This window comes from Gasterosteus aculeatus, chromosome 8, assembly GCF_964276395.1.
Source record: "Gasterosteus aculeatus chromosome 8, fGasAcu3.hap1.1, whole genome shotgun sequence".
NCBI classification, from domain to species: domain Eukaryota; kingdom Metazoa; phylum Chordata; class Actinopteri; order Perciformes; family Gasterosteidae; genus Gasterosteus; species Gasterosteus aculeatus.
Window position 1 is genome coordinate 10,123,892 of NC_135695.1, and position 17,662 is coordinate 10,141,553.

A 17,662-nucleotide genomic window follows, 5' to 3' on the forward strand; every position below is an offset into this window, starting at 1 on the left:
CATTTAATCCGCCATGTAAGGCCGTAAATGTAGCAACAATATGTCATGAGCAGGCTGTGATGGAAGTAGAAATATATGCATTTGGATCCTTCATTTGCAATAAGTTGCGGCAGAACACATTTTGTCTGTCTAAATTGGAGCTCTGAATCCTCTCCTCCCACTCAGTCGTCTCTCCTCAGTCGACCCCTGCCTCCATTCCTCTGCTCACCTCGTATTACCGTCAGGCACGGACACACAACCTGCCATTGCTTCTTTATACCGTGGGTCAGAAGACAATTTGTGTAAGTAAGGATTACAGTATTTCTACGTGCGCAGCATCCGCCTGGCTTTCGTCTGTGTTGGTGCCAGAGGAGGAGGGACGGAGAGCGGTGCTGGTCCATACCAGCCTCCCCAGGCTGCTGCTGCCTTGTGCATTGTGCTGCAGCTTGCTGTCCGTCATCGCTCCAACAATGTTTTAACTGTGTGACCGCTTTTGTGTGAAGGCAATAGACAGTTGCGTATGTGGAGGCAGGAAAAAGAGGCCTGACCGACACACATACATACCACTATATGAGACACAATGCAGGATATTTTCTGAGGCGTTTCCATAACGAGAAGTGAGGAATAGCTCTCAAAGGCTTTGGGAACACTTTACAGACACCAATGACCTCCAATATCAGCCACTGTGTACAATGTGTGTTAATAGAGGAAACATCTTACTTTGAATGTGAATTTTTCTATTCTTCTGGAAACAAATTACACTGCATGATAACGATACAGCATCGCCAGCATACTTTACATTCAATAGTTTGGTGAAGAATGAAGAAGCATATTGACAACGCAGTTCAGAATTTAACTACAACCTCATGTGTAAACTAAAAACAAGCATGAGTGATGTTTGGAAAGATGTGCACAGAAGTTGATCAAAGTCCACATGATGTGCAACCTTTGTTTTACTGAAGGGTTTCAGGGATTTTAATAAATAAATGTTACACACCAATTTGATTTAGAGTCAAAGGAATTGTGCTGCCGACTGATTCTTCTACATTTTCTTTAAATGTGGCCGGGTTTTCAGATTTTCGTGAAAGGACTTTAATGTCCCATTTTCCCAAAATGACAACATTTTGTCATTTGAAGATTGCAACTATCCTTCATAGTGCATTCTTGGTAGCATGCTTAAAGCCACATTAAATGCCTTCGTAGGCATCAGAGGGTACAAAATCGAGCTAAGAGGCTCGAAAACTTCTAGGAGCTGAAGCAATTTGTGCTTCTCCACGACTTCAGCGAGATGAATGGACATTATACATATTACACAAAGTAATACCTCTCAAAAATAGATGAAAGATTTGAAAAAAAGAAAGAGCATTACTGTGTTGATGCATAAACACAAAGTATCTATGCAACATTATGTGCTGTAATGTGACTTTTAAACATCGTAATGTCTTTATTCATCTACTGTGGCAGCAAAGCATTATAGTGAGGTTTCAGCCACGTTTGTCACAAACAACGCAACCTTCTGCGGCCGCGTGTATTATGGTAAAAAAAAAATTTTGCAGAGGAAAGAACTTTACAGGGATGAGTCATTCGAATTACCTGGAGCTTAAATCCTCCAATCCATTAAATTATGTTATTTTCCTTATCTTCATGTGAACATGGACGGGGCATGAATAACAAATACATTCTAAAAATCTGCTTTTTTATATAGTTATGTTTACCCACTTAGCAGTTTATATTTGAGCCTTTCAGCTGGTGCTCTTGTTAATTTTATCTTAACAATGACTGAGCAAGTAGTAGTGTGCAGTCCAAGGACACTTACAGGATATGTATTATAGATCATGAACGTGTGACAGTCTAATTAGTAGATGATCCCGCTCATCGTTCTCTAATGCCAACTTTGACAAGGTTTCTGTCTCATTATCTGTGTAGTGTCAACTTTTATTAGGAACAGCTTTTATACAGAAAAGCTTTATACAAACCAAATGGCCGTGGGCTCCGCTCAGACCACCGGCCTTTCCCTTCAATTTCAGGCAGCTGTAAAAATCTGATAAGAATACAATATTTGACAACTAATTACTTCCTCCTTTAGCTTAAGATGTTTCAGCTGATATTTACTTTCCGTTTCTCAATCTCCTAAAATACCATTGAGACAACTTCTTAAAAAGGTTTTTTTGTTGGTGGGAAACAGATTGTTATGTGAATGGCAACCTAGTTGGCCTAATAATAAATACCATTCACAGATCTTAAATAAAATGCCATTCATGTGAATAATAAATTGCACAGCATCTGAATTAGTAACTGGTCACGTGTTGTGAAATAAATACAAATCGGTACATTATTATTTGCACTTTTCTTCAACGTTTTACAGTTCCATTCTTTCATCCTGGCTTTGTAACTGAGATTTGATTGCTGCAAGAAGATATTAGAAAAATCAGTTCACTTTGCCTCACACGCAGAGTCTGGGCAGCTCGTGGCAAAGCGAGAGCATATAAGGGATGAGTCTTGTTTTAACTATTCTTCTTGTAATATTCTTGCATAAAGACTGCTATGATTTAGTTGAGGCTTAATGTTTCAACATGAGGCGCCAAAATACACCGTCCTGGTGCGGCCTCAGCTCATATCAGATTAGCCAGACTGGAGGTAGTCTCTCTTCGAGCGTGACGGTCCATGTGTCCAGAAACAGTGAAGATATTCAAAACCCGGTCCACCAACCTCCGTCCGTGCCTCGTCCTCTCAAGCAAGATGACCACAACAGAGTATATTCCAACACCCACAACTGCGGACCCCCCTCCGGCGAGCAAAACCACTCCAGAGATGTACATGTCATTAAGGGCTTGGCCAGGCTTTGGCATGTGATTAGCCAGTGCCAGGTGTAGAAGAACGCCTCCACAAATCAACAGTGACAGCCCCGTAATCAAAATCACAAGCAGGTCGGATAAACCGCCGCTTTTAAGCATGTTGATCCGCCGTCGGCTCCGTACGCAATTCATGTCCTGCACAGCCGAGCTGAGCAGTTGTTTGAGCAGGACCCCCAGGGCCAGCAGGCAGAGGGCTGTGCCCACGCCCAGCCGCCATTCGCTTGACACGCTGGTGGTGGTGGAGAGAAGGCCGACCCCGCCCAGCCCGCAGCCCAGGATCAGGAGCACGGCCACGCAGTAGCAGAGCAGAGACTTCCTAGGATCTCTGAACCACCACAGCTCCACCTGCTCCTCCAGGATGCTGTGCTGGATCTGTAGCGGGTCTGCCGGTCCGTTAGGGCCCGGCTCATGGCCTCTCGGACTTCTCAGGGGGGAAAAGTTTTCCAGCTCAGGCATTCTGATGCCACTTTCAATGGCGTTGTCTCAACCACCACAGAAGAAGAAGACAGGGTCCTTTTAGTTGTACTTCATTCACCAAATGTACACAAGTTTGCCCTGTGTATTATCCTGAAGAAAAGGGCTTAAGTTTGTGGCAAAAGTAGAAACAAAACAAATCCAATGCACCAAATACTGAGCTCAGTATGTTGTAGTTTTATCCGCCCGAGTCTGCATTCAAAGGTTCCACAACATCAGTTGAGGTTTCTCACGCTAACTGGATCCAAATCCTCCTAAGAGTCGAAAAAATCTGTTTCCAGGATGGTTTTGCAGGGCAGCAGCACCTGAAGAAGACAGATGTAGATGTGTCAGGGTTATTGCAGTGTGTGATTCCACCCATAATGTACACATTTCAGAGAATTCTTTTCTGCTCATTGGTGCCCTCTCTGCCACCGGGAGTATTTTAATTCCTAAGAGACAGGCCGAAGGTAGCTTGATTATCTCAATACTTAAATAATATTTATTAAAATGTGACCATAAAAGTAACAGCAGGTTGTAATACAACAAAACAATGTAAATTAATCACATAAAATTAACTAGTGAATGAAAATAATTGTGTTTATCTTGAGTAGACTGGCGAGCTAACTGACTAGCACCTATACCTTGTATATTCTACAATAAATGACAGCATATAAACGGGTGCTGGTTCACATCCTTCATTCCTAAAGCGCTTTGGGGTTACTTCGCAAGCCAGTTTCAATAGCTGAGCCTTGTTACATCAAAGTACACAGAGACTGGTTTTACGGGAGCACTAAAGTGTGGACTTTAAACCTCTATGTTCTAACCCATTCTTGTACCCTTTGAATGAAGAAATGTACTCTTCAAAAACAATCATTGTGTAATTTTTCACATTCATGACACCCAAGATGCACACACAAATAAAAACACACACACTAAAATCCCACTAACACACAGTTTCTCTGAGGATCAAAACTTTAAAAGAAACTTAACAACCTTTTCTATCTCTCGTCATCACTATGCTAATAAGTTGCCACTGTTGAGTTTGCAGGAAAAAACAATCATCAGCTGCTGATAGAATAGATGATGCCCGTCCACACACACTTACACAGAATCAAACATCCAATGCACAAATGTACATTTCGGTTCTCTCAGCCTCCCAAACACAAGGCCACATGAGCTCACCCAATAAATCCTCCTATTTTTACCTTAAGCCAAGCTCACTCGTTTCTACCTAACCTGTGCATATTCTGTACTGAACTGCACAGTTGGTTTTAATATGTTTCATCACACATCCGTTCAATAGTCTGTGTCTAGAAAACCATGTTATTTTCTATTACCCCTTGTCTCTTCCTTCAGTCTTTACCTTACCTCAGCACATAACATTGAAAGTGTAGTCTGAAACCTCATCACACAGCCATAACACAATCATGTAAACGCATAGGAGCACAAACGCACCACACACACCCTGGAGGTTACGGCACTCGACAGCTTGTCTTTTCAAACTGCCGCGGGTGTCTGCTGCTTTACTTCTATTAAAGTGTGCGGTGTGCGGCCCCGGCCCACGCGCCCAACGCGGGCTGGCAGCAGCAACGGCGAGGTTTGCTAACACAAACACCGATCTACAAAATAGAATGAGCACGTCAATCTGGACAAGCGGAACATCGTCTTACGTTTTAAGACCTTGCTTCTACTTTTTAACCATGGGGACCTCTAGAAAGCACCAGTTGAAACGAGGTGAGAGCAACACACAGTCTTAGAAAAGTCTTTGAACTGAAGATAACATTCTTATCAGGGTGGAGAGGTATTGTCCTGTGCTGAGACACGGGGAGATGTGAGGTCCATGAATACAAGGTGTTAAATGAGGACTGTGGTAATTAAAGCGGAGAAGGACGGGTGTGTAATTGCAACATGCTGTTCCAGAAGCTCCTCACGTTCTGTATCTGATGGGTAATAGATTGTGTGCATGTGTGTCTGCTTCCGTGTATGTTTTGCAGGAGTTATAAATTAGCAGTAAAAGGTGAAGGGCATGTGTGTCTCGGCATGTCTATTTATTATCTTGTGATATTCTAGTGAATACTTCCCACAAAGAGATGAAAGTGTATTTGTATGTGTGCATTTGTGCGTTTGTGTGTTTGTTGAGTCACTAATTAATCGCAGCTGGTTGGAGCTCACTGTCACTGACAGGTAGCAGAACAGAAATAGCACAGTAATTGAGGTGTGTGTGTGTGTGTGTGTGTGTGTGTGTGTGTGTGTGTGTGTGTCTGAGGTAGAGGCGCCAAAGGTGTTAAGGTGGCAAAAACAATACTTCACCTCTTTGTCTTATTAAAAGTTTGAAAATACCACCTCGCTTCATACAGTTTATGAAAGAGGAATTCCTGATTCATGAGACAGCCCAAAGTAAAGCGAGGCAAGGAGAGAAGCGGGTGATGGAGCGGGAGGCGAAGGCATGCAACAAAGATCATGAAATGAAATTGAACGCTTAACGACGCAAGCGTTCCTCACTCTATGTTGTGCTTCTCCCTGGGCTCCCCACGGAAAACGCAAACACACAAAACCGCTGGACTGTACCTGCTTTTCTTTTTCCATCACTTATATGACCTTCAGGCTATGACCTCCAGTCACAGAAGCGCAGCCTGACTGCGTCCCCCCCCCCCACCGGCTTCATTTCAACTGCAAGAGAACAGGTAAGTGGACTCAAACAGCTTACAAACCTCCTCATGACTTTGTTTATCCGAGATACCACAGCAATCTGGCATTAAAGTTCCTAAAGGCCTTTTGGGTTGGCAATCATTAGACGAACTGGTAGTGAAGACCCAGAGAATCTTAGGAGCTCATACAGAAAGATGACCGCAACTTATAAGAAGTTGATGGTACTCTGGCGAAGATGGAGACATTGTGACACTGACGGACAATGTGTCTCTGCTCTCTGATGCATTTTTCTCAATTTACATTGTAGCACTACGACTCCCCACCAATCAAACGCCACACCGTACATTCATCTCCCACAAAGCCAACAGGATCGTTAATGCTGCACGCTCTAAAGGTCATTCACACCTGTGCATCAAAAACCTTGGGTACATGACATCTATTGATGAATCTTTACACCTTAGCTGTTAGTTTTCACACAACTCCCACAATGCTCTTTGCATATCCATGAATACAGATCCACTAATATGGAAATGTTGCACATCAGATAACGCACGATGTACATCCACCGATGGGCTTCTGTTTCATTAAAATCATGCATTATTGCGTACAAAAAAACACCCTTTATCATTTATTTGGGGAGTTTGGGATTGATAACCCGGAGTCCTGGAAAATCCACGGTAAAGTAGTAGTCGTAAAACTAAAAGTTTTGTGTTTTTCCTCCTTTGCGTTACTGTCGAAACAATCCTTGTATCGCTAATGACAAATCAAAAATGGATGTCTTTCTATTTCTGCCTCCTTTAGCTTTTCAGCCGCAAAGGTCGCAGCAGGAGCTGTGGGGTAAATACCCCGTGCTGCACTCCATTTACCTGCGAAGCGTTGGGACTCCGGTATTCCCCCCTTTGTTATGTCAGCCTGCTAAAATCATTTCACCGGCAATTAGTGTCTCATTTTATTGCTGATACGTGGTCCTTCTAAAATGTCTCGTATGTCATTATAAGCTAATCCAAGTGCCCGCTCAGCAGAGCAGGTTAGAAGACGGCGACTAGATCCAGCAACGGCACAGTAGCCAAAATCTTGCTCTAGAATGAATCTATCAATGTTTGGACTAGTTAATGGGGATGAAAGGCAAAATGTTACCGCTTAGATAAAGCTACACCAGCACACACAAGGACGCTCTGATTGGAGTCCCTCAATTATCTCCTCTTACGGGAAGCACAATGATGTTATTTATTTTTTGAATCTCACTTCATAAGGAAAACAGTGTGGAGCTCAGAGCTGGCTTGCCTTCAGTGGTTTTAGATCGCGGAGCCTGTGGTTTACGGTTATCTCTGCCAAGTAACCAAAGAAAGAATTTATCAGGCAAAATTTGGAGGTTTAGGAAATTCCTGCTCAGTGTTGGGCAGCAGGGAAGATCTCCGGGAGACTCGGCAATGTGTTGCTGTGGTGAAAAAGCAATACGCTCCTTCTCCTTCCTGTCCCCCCTCCACACACACACACCTACACACTCACAACCCCCCCCCCCCCCCCTGTCCTCTAGTCAGGCGTTGATTCTCTTGGCGTCCCCACGGGCCAGGAGAAGGGTCAGGGTTGGCTCCATCTGTCTATGTGACGGGCATTGGTGCCAAGCGCCACGGGGACTGGAGCGAGAGGAAAGAAGGCGCATGTTGAGTAGGAGGGTAACGGATGTTTCTGAGCTGTCACCTGGGACTCGATGGGGCAAAGGCTGAGGCTGGGGCTGGAGATGGTGAAGGGGCTGAGGGAGTGTGAAGGGGATTATAGAGGCGAGGGCGGGGCTCAGGGCTCGGGACGGGACGGGGCGGATGCTTCACTGCTGTTCTTGGATTTTGCAAATGGGGCTGGAAAGGAAAAACAATATGCTGAATCAGGTCTTTTTCAAGACTTTTCTTCTCTCTAGTCACAATGGACAACGGAGGCTCCCTCCGTCCGGAAGCAGTGGGGAGACAATGGCCTAGTCAATGTCACTGTCATCGCTTTGTCAGCGATCACAAAAGAAGACCTAAGACAGAAAGAGAGAAAGAAAGACCTTTATGTCAGCTGCTCACCTATGGCTCAGCTTGAGGACTGTGGTAATTAAAGCAGCGACGTGTTCAGGTCACATTCAGCCTTGTTACCATGGCAGGAGCCAAATGAAGATATTTGTTTTTAGGCCTAACTGGGTAGAATTTCTGCTTCCTTCAAAAAGCCTCCATTACCAAACTAAAGCAAAGAAAGCTGGTATGTTTTCTTTAGGAAGTTGGAGGAATTTGTTTGAATGGCTGTTGGTCCCTGCGATGAAGGACCGATTGTTGAAAACCTCGGAGCAGCCTGTTGTTCTCCACTGTCGTACCCAGCTGCATTATTAAAACGCTAATCAAATCACCAATTAACATGCTGGTGCCCTTCTGCTTCACTGCCGACGATGGGAGAGAGGCTGGCATCTTTTATTTTTCTTCCGTCTTTTTTTCACTCCTCCCGTGTGGGTTCAGAGGTGAAATTCAGCATATTCTAATTTGATATTGGCTGTCTGTGTTTGTAATGAATGAGATGGCTGGCTCAATGTCGGGCTGTCTATCTTATGCTTCGACTCCCTGATGTCACACCGCGGTGAAATTGTCTGTGGTTTTACTCTGTGGGGCATTTTGTCTTGTCATTTACGGTTTTATTTTGAAATAATAACTCCTCTCGTTTCAGGTCACTTACCCTTCCTCATGTGTCACCAGTCTGATTGTCTTCCCTGATTCCTGATTGTGTCCACCTGTTCCCCATTCCCCTCCATGTGTATTAATAGTCTGCGTCTCCCTTTGTCCTGTGCCAGTGTGTTCGTCATTACCCATGTGTTCTACCTCGTTCTGCCACGTCACAGGTTCCTTTTTGTTGTTATTCAGGATCTTCGATCGGCCCAGTGCCTTCACCTCCACGCAGGTTGTTTTTGGTTTTGCTTAAGTTTTGTATTCCTAGGTTAGATGCAACATTAATCTTTCATAGTTCTTTGTTTTTCCTCCTATAAGGAGTGATTTTGTTTTGAGACGTTGCCTCCGTCAATAGAGTGCGTTGGTTACTTTGATAAATTTAAAAGCCTTTTTGTTTTCCTCCTAGAGCGGAGTGATTTTGTTTTTGATAGTTTTATAGCCACACTTCTTCCTGGTTTATTTTATCGGAAGAAGTGTGACCTAGGATAATTTCATAGCCCGCTTTAGACTCTGTCTGGAGGACCTTCGCTGCATAAATAAAGATCTCCTTTCCTACCTGAGAACCCTGCGCCTGCTTCCTATCTTCCTCCCGGGCTGACAGTACACACTGGCCAGTATGGAAGCAGCAGGGGAGGACCTTCTCGCGCAGGCCCTAGCCTCTCAGGGGGAGCGTCTCTTCCAGCAGGAAGAGCAGATGACTTCACTGAGCCAGGGACTCAGAGGCCTGGCCCGTAGTCAGGAGGACTTCAAGGCTGCTGTTTTTGACCAGATAGGGGGTCTCGCGGGTCAGCTTCAGCAGCTTCTCAGAGGTTCTGAGAGGAGGGACCCGGCACCTCCTGCACCTGAACCTTCGCCCCCTCCCACCTTCCCCTACGCAGGAACTGGGGTTCGGCTGGCACCTCCCGAGCGATATACGGGAGACCATGGACAATGTAAGGCATTTCTCATAGACTGCGACATGCATTTTGAACTCTCGCCTCAACACTTCCCCACAGATCGAGCCAAGGTGGCTTACGTAATCTCCCACCTGTCGGGAAGGGCGAAGGCGTGGGCCGTCGCAGAATGGGAAAGCGGATCCTCAATCTGCGACTCCATTCAGGATTTTAAAGAAGGGCTCCGAAAAACTTTTGATCCGGTCACAACAGAGCGAGAACGGGCAAGAGAGCTCAGTGGGCTGAAGCAGACAAGAGAATCTGTCTGTGACTACGCCATTCGCTTCAGGACTTTGGCGGTGCAGAGCGGCTGGAATACCACAGCGCTTTATGACGTCTTTCTTAAAGGATTGGCTGCGCCCATCCAAGAGCGATTGCTGCCTCTGGACCTTCCTCCAGACCTGGACTCCCTCATCGCCCTCGCTATCCGAACGGATAATCGGCTCCTGGAATTTAGGGCTCTCCAGGGACAACGCCTGGACGCTCCACATCGCTCACAGCACTACCCCGCCCCCTCCGGGTGGGCTCCCGGCCGGGCGCCACCAGATCAGCGCCGGTCTTCTTCCCCGGTTGGCGGAGACGAACCTATGCAGCTGGGTGGTGCTCGGCTCACCCCGGAAGAACGGCAGCGCCGATTGAGGGAAGGTCGGTGTTTCTACTGCGGGGAGCTCGGTCACCTGGTAGCCGCATGTACGGCCAAGACGCCGTGGTTAGGCAACCGACCCACGGCTCCAGGCTCATCGACACGGGTTTTGACCTCCATTAAGGTACAACACAACACCACAGTCATGACGTTGGATGTTTTAATTGACTCAGGGGCTGACGAGAGCTTAATGGACTGGGGACTAGCAAACAGACTGGGGTTAAAGACAAAGACTCTCGCACGTCCCATCAGGGCTAGTGCTTTAAGTGGGGAAGCATTATTCACCATCACACATGTCACTGAGCCTGCTGTACTTTCCATAGACAATCACACAGAACTGATGAATTTTTTTTTGTTTCACTCGCCGACAAGCACCCTAGTACTGGGATTCCCATGGCTTGTTCGCCACAACCCCCACTTAGACTGGCCTACGGGCAAGATCATGGGATGGGGAAAAGACTGTGAAGGGAATTGTTTGCGGGAGGAGCCTCACCGACCCATCACCACTTTAATAAACACTGTTTCTGCTCACCCCGTCACAGAGCCCCAGTACCCAGATCTGACCTCCGTTCCCCCCTGCTACCATCATCTCAAGGAGGTCTTTAATAAAACAAAGGCCACGTCTCTCCCTCCACATCGACCGTATGACTGCGCCATCGAGCTCATCCCCGGCTCCACCATTCCTAAGGGTCGCTTGTATTCTGTGTCGGGACCCGAACGTCAGGCGATGACTGAGTACATTGATGCATCTCTGAAATCGGGGCTCATCCGGCCGTCATCGTCACCTGCGGGTGCCGGGTTCTTTTTTGTTAAAAAAAAGGATGGGTCTTTGAGACCATGTATAGACTATAGTCCACTTAACAACATCACAATAAAGAATCGCTACCCACTTCCCTTGATGACCTCTGTTTTTGATCAGCTCCAGCAGGCCACAGTCTTCACAAAACTGGACTTGCGCAACGCGTACCATCTGGTCCGAATAAGAGAGGGAGACGAGTGGAAGACTGGGTTCAATACACCGAGCGGTCATTACGAATACTTAGTCATGCCTTTCGGCCTCACCAATGCTCCTGCCGTATTCCAAGCCATGATTAACGATGTCCTCAGAGATTTTCTTGACCACTTTGTTTATGTTTACCTCGACGACATTTTAATCTACTCACCAGATCTAGACACACACAAACGCCATGTACACCAAGTCCTTGAACGTCTTCTCTGCAATCACCTGTATGTGAAAGCAGAGAAGAGTGAGTTTCATGCCGACACCATCTCCTTCCTGGGTTTTATTGTAGCCCCTGGAAGAGTCCAGATGGATCCGGCTAAAGTAAGCGCGGTGGCTGAGTGGCCTACGCCCGATAGCCGCAAGAAGGTTCAGCAATTCCTGGGGTTTGCTAACTTTTACAGGCGGTTTATCAGAGGCTTCAGCGCGATAGCTGGTCCCCTTCACGCCCTGACATCCCCCCAGGTGCGGTTCAACTGGTCCCCAGATGCAGAGGAGGCGTTTCAGAACCTCAAGTGTCGCTTCACCTCGGCGCCCATCCTTACTCTGCCAGACCCACAGCGCCAGTTCGTGGTAGAGGTTGACGCTTCCAATGAGGGGATCGGGGCCGTCTTATCGCAACGGTCAGCGGCCGATGGCAAGATGCACCCCTGCGCCTTCTTGTCCCGGCGACTAAACTCTGCACAGCGGAATTATGACGTGGGCAACCGGGAGCTGCTAGCGGTCAAGGTGGCCTTGGAGGAGTGGAGACATTGGCTGGAGGGGGCACAACATCCGTTTATCGTGTGGACAGACCATAGGAACCTCGAGTACATCAAACAAGCGAAGAGACTAAATTCACGCCAGGCCAGGTGGGCATTGTTTTTCAACCGCTTTTGCTTCACCTTGTCTTACAGGCCGGGGTCCCGGAATGTTAAACCAGATGCCCTGTCACGCATCTACGACCCGGAACCAGTGGCCAAAAAACCAGAACCCATCCTTCCACAGAACTGTGTGGTGGGAACAGTTTCCTGGCCGATAGAACAAGAGGTGAAGCGTGCGGATGGGGGGGGGCCTCCACCTCGTGGGTGCCCAGAGCATTGTTTGTTTGTTCCAGTGGAATTGCGCCCAAACGTGATTCGGTGGGCCCACACCTCGCTGCTCACCTGTCATCCAGGAGTCCGGAGAACAATGTTTGCCATATCTCAGCGGTTCTGGTGGCCATCCATGGAATCAGGGGTCCGGGAATACGTCGACGCATGTCCGGTCTGTGCTCGGAACAAAACGGCCACCGGGGCACGCATGGGACTGCTGCAACCCCTACCCATCCCATCCAGGCCGTGGTCGAACATTTCAATGGACTTCATCACGGGGCTCCCGGCTTCAAAAGGTAACACCACGATTTTAACCGTGGTGGATCGCTTTTCCAAGATGACACATTACATTGCCTTGCCTAAGCTACCTTCAGCTAAAGAGACTGCCCAAATCATGATGCAACACATCTTTAAAATTCACGGATTTCCCAAGGACATCGTGTCAGACCGGGGGCCCCAGTTCATCTCACGGTTCTGGAGGGAGTTCTGTCAGCTCATCGGTGCCACAGCCAGCCTGACTTCAGGTTACCACCCGGAGGCCAACGGCCAGACCGAACGTCTCAACCAACAGCTGGAGACAAGCCTCCGATGCCTGGTGTCACAAAGACCGACGGCGTGGAGCTCCTATCTGGCCTGGGCGGAATATGCCCACAACACGCTGCCCACCTCTGCCACAGGTCTCTCACCCTTCAAGTGTGTATACGGTTACGAGGCTCCTGTATTTTTTTTACTCTGAGCAGGAAGTTGTAGTTCCCTCCGCCCATGCCCTGGTTCGTCGCTGTCATCGCATCTGGGCCGCCGCCCGTCAAGTGCTCATCAGACAGGGGGACAGAGTAAAGAAGGCAGCCGACCGAAGACGCCGTCCCGCACCAGAATACAAACCGGGACAACGGGTTTGGTTATCAGCCAAGGATCTGCACCTCAAAGTCCCTTCCAAAAAACTAGCACCGCGGTTCGTTGGGCCCTTCCCCATTTCCAAAGTAATTGGCCCCGCTGCCGTCCGTCTCCGTTTGCCCAGGTCAATTCGGGCGTACCCCACATTCCACGTCAGTCAGGTCAAACCCACCAAGGAAAGCCCCATGGTTCCTATCGCTGAGCCCCCGCCGCCACTGGAAGCAGCCGACGGAGGCTTACTCTATAAAGTCAAGAGACTATTGGCCGTACGCAATAGAGGCAGGGGTAAACAGTATTTAGTGGACTGGGAGGGATACGGTCCTGAGCACAGACAGTGGGTCCCGCGGCGCCACATAGATGACCCTTCACTTATTCAGGACTTTTACAGAGACCACCCTGAGCTACCTGGACCGTCAGGTGTCGGTCCTTGAGGGGGGGGTTCTGTCACACCGCGGTGAAATTGTCTGTGGTTTTACTCTGTGGGGCATTTTGTCTTGTCATTTACGGTTTTATTTTGAAATAATAACTCCTCTCGTTTCAGGTCACTTACCCTTCCTCATGTGTCACCAGTCTGATTGTCTTCCCTGATTCCTGATTGTGTCCACCTGTTCCCCATTCCCCTCCATGTGTATTAATAGTCTGCGTCTCCCTTTGTCCTGTGCCAGTGTGTTCGTCATTACCCATGTGTTCTACCTCGTTCTGCCACGTCACAGGTTCCTTTTTGTTGTTATTCAGGATCTTCGATCGGCCCAGTGCCTTCACCTCCACGCAGGTTGTTTTTGGTTTTGCTTAAGTTTTGTATTCCTAGGTTAGATGCAACATTAATCTTTCATAGTTCTTTGTTTTTCCTCCTATAAGGAGTGATTTTGTTTTGAGACGTTGCCTCCGTCAATAGAGTGCGTTGGTTACTTTGATAAATTTAAAAGCCTTTTTGTTTTCCTCCTAGAGCGGAGTGATTTTGTTTTTGATAGTTTTATAGCCACACTTCTTCCTGGTTTATTTTATCGGAAGAAGTGTGACCTAGGATAATTTCATAGCCCGCTTTAGACTCTGTCTGGAGGACCTTCGCTGCATAAATAAAGATCTCCTTTCCTACCTGAGAACCCTGCGCCTGCTTCCTATCTTCCTCCCGGGCTGACACCTGAAAGTGCCGTGTCTTTATTGCAGCAGCACCTCAGGTTGAGAAAGTATTGGTTTGGCATTTGTAACCGCTTGGATGGCCATGAAATGTTCACAGATATTCAAGAAAATTATGCTAAATTACTTTGCTGCTCTTGTTTTTTTTTCTTTCTCTCTAGTGCGAACATGACATTTGTGGTGATGAGTGAAATATATATTTATTATTTATTAAGTCTTAATTGAATGGATTGCCATCCAATTTCTTTATTTATGTTACCTAAAAGGATCATTGTGAAACATCATTAGCTGTCTTGCATCGGGCTGAATGTCTACGTGACGCTAAAGCCAGTAGCTGATTAGCTTTCTTTAGCATTAATAACACAGGAATCAAGTGCAAAGCTGCTTAGATCAGTCCAAAGGTAACATAAAATGCTTACAAGCACATCTAAAGCTCACTAATTAACACTTTAAGTGTAAAATCAATTCCCTGTTTTACATGGGCTTGTATACCAGGTTATTACTTGGCCTTGAACCTGTAATTGCTAGTTTGTCTAGTTACAGATAAGATGTAAACTAGCCAAATACAAAAGTACCTTCAGCGTCTACCTTCTGATTGGGGGTAATTAGCAAATGTTCCGATGCTCACGAGCTGCTTCCGATGCTCACTAAACACTATAGGTGAATCACCAGCATGCTCCATGCATGTTAGCATGCTAACGTTAGCTTTAAGCACAGGACAGCCTTGCAAAACGTGTCTCGACCCATTTCTGTTTGATGTTATGATGAGCTCTTTGAGAGAGAGAGAGTGTTCTCTACATGTCGAGGCCAACGCTATTCTTTACCTACTCTCCTTATACTGAATTGGTTGAATTGAATCGATTATGCTTAGGCCTATAGGTGGATACAACGTGTGCCAAGGGACAGAGGTCGACGGGCCCGCAAAGCTGCTGTGAAAACACACAACCTGCCTGACTCTGTATCTGCTGATTGTGAAACAAAACGCCTCTCGGGATATTTAAGATTCCGTCCCACTGTCTACCCCATTCTTTGTCTGGCGTCCATGTCTCACATAGACGCACAAACAAACACAAACCTCACCTGAGCTCTCATATAACTCCTACACTCTCACCAATTTCCATGTTTCCCCTTCACATGTTGTTTTTACCTTGAATTGTGGTTAACTGCCTCATCCGTAAAGTATTTTCAGTGTGGAGCGTTATACGCCACTTCTGATGATCATGATTTGTCTTTGGTCATTAGATCAGTAACAACATATTTATACAGGCAAAGTGTCACAGGGCATCATGTATAGAGGGTGTATTCCAATTAGATCATTGACAACATGTCCTCTCTGCGGTTTATTCATTTTCCGCAATGGAGTATAGCTGAACTCAAAGTGCACGACAGTAGTCCTGTTATTTGATGATCCACCGTGCTGCACACTGTTATGTGCACTCGATAACCGCGCGAGCAAAGGTCAGCGTGTGATACGATGTCAACGTGTTTTACTTCCTTGTTTTTTAAAGCGCAACTCAACCCATTTGTTCCGGAAAGTCAACAGCGTTATATTACTGTTAGTGAGCAAAAGTTTCACCATAACTTAGATGGCTTATAAAACACTCACTTAATTACAAGTAGGCTACATGCGTTAGGAGGTTAATGCTCCTGAATAAACATTATAGTCTGCTAATGCATTCATTTATAACGCTTGACTACTCTTGCAGGTTAGAAAAGGACAGTGAAAGGTGTAAAATATGGATTTTGTGATTATTTTATCAATATCTACTGTTTGGCTTCCAGCTAGTCATCAAGCACCTCAGATGGTTTTCCATTTCAAAACGCTGGATGACTTTAAAGTGTGTGTTTTAAAACAACAATAAAAGTTACAGGAACCCTAACATCACAGCACAAAACAGAAATATATGAAGGCAAGATCAGTTTGTTTAAGATTAAATATATGGAGAAAAATGAAATGTTACCCTTTGAATTTAAGTCAAAAAAGAGGGAATAAAGGGACCGACAAATGCTGGTCCTCATAGGTGCATTTTTGTGACCTTTAGTTATTACAAATATTAAAGCATGTCATACACCATATATGCAATTATTGTACACCACCCTCCACGTTCGGCGAAAAGAGTATTTACTTCCAAATAGGCTTCGAGTATTTTTTAATACATTCGGCATATTAACTATTTCAAAACCGTATTATCATTGGTTTCCTCGGGGACTCATTTACCTTTCTGAAATAAAAACGTTACCCCAAAAATAAGGTTCAAATGAAGATAACAAATCGTTTGAATTCAAATGCGTTGGATTATTAAAAAGTTGTAACGGGGCAGTTCCTGTGGTTCCGTATCTTACCTGCGCGCAGCTCTGCTCGCACTCGGGTCTCTGTAACGGTGCTGATCAATTTCGTTTGAATTCCGTCTTTCGTGTCCGCCGCTTTCGTAAAGTCTCATTTGCGCCAATCGTCTCCTGCTTGCGCCTTTTCGCCCGTCTGCGGATCAAGTGCCCAACGCAGCCCGACGCGATAGCGGCCGATGAAGGCGCTCCGTTCAGCCGCCGCCGCTTCTCTGGAGCTCCGCTGTCCGTCCGCCTCCTCTCTCCACCGGGCGGATTTCCCGGTTTGGCGCAGGTGTGGCCGCGCACGGCGGCGAGGTTGCGCGGATGGGAGGGCGCAGGCAGGCAGACCCCCGCCGCAGCGCGCAGGGTCCCCGCGGGGAACCGCAGCACATGACACTGGGTGTGACAGCTCTTATAAGTAAGAGCCACTGTAATTGGGGATATCAGCCGATGAGCTGGACGCACCGCTTCTTTTTTTTCAGAAGTGGTTTAACCCATCCCAGCACCAAGGAGTAAACCAATCATCAAAGACGATTAGGATTTATTCATTGATATGATTTGAATAGTCATAATTAGTTTTTCTGCTGTCGGTCATTTCCAAGGCAACCTTTAATGGGGGATTGGCAGTTTATTCTGGACCTTGGATATTTAATGCTGAAGCTCCAGACATTACCTTGGGTGCCGATGGAGTTTGTTTAGTTGTAAAGTGTAAATCCATATTTTCCAACATGTTCAACATTATGGAATTATAATTTCCCCCTTTGCAGAGTCTTTGACATTAGAGTTTAGGGCTAGAATTTGGTTTTGTTGATTTCTTTGAGTTGATTTAAAGCACTTAGGATTTGTCCGGACTGGGTTTATTTGGAGCATCAACCTAAATAATATTAAAATATCACAATAACATGGAGAACTCAAAATGAATATACAGAAAATATGACCATCAAACATGTTTTAACACGGTATGATAGCAATAGCAAGGCTTTACAAACAACAAAATAAAAATGCCACGGTGCCGGTGTGTATATTGTA

The 17,662-nt window shown here is 46.2% G+C and overlaps 1 protein-coding gene across 1 annotated transcript; it reads right to left on the reverse strand.

Annotated features, from left to right (window-relative positions):
- Window positions 1-1,896: 1,896 nt before the first annotated feature.
- tmem125a (transmembrane protein 125a) lies at window positions 1,897-17,099 on the reverse strand. Its single transcript, XM_040184009.2, has 2 exons — window positions 16,652-17,099; window positions 1,897-3,613 (listed from the first exon to the last, which is right to left on the reverse strand). Exon 2 carries the CDS (start codon window positions 3,288-3,290, stop codon window positions 2,592-2,594), a length of 699 nt encoding a protein of 232 aa, XP_040039943.2. The 5' UTR covers window positions 3,291-3,613; window positions 16,652-17,099; the 3' UTR covers window positions 1,897-2,591.
- Between the last annotated feature and the right edge of the window lie 563 nt (window positions 17,100-17,662).

Coding starts and splice junctions, on each gene's coding strand:
- tmem125a (XM_040184009.2), bottom strand. CDS start 3,290: ATGCCTGAGCTGGAAAACTTTTCCCCCCTGAGAAGTCCGAGAGGCCAT.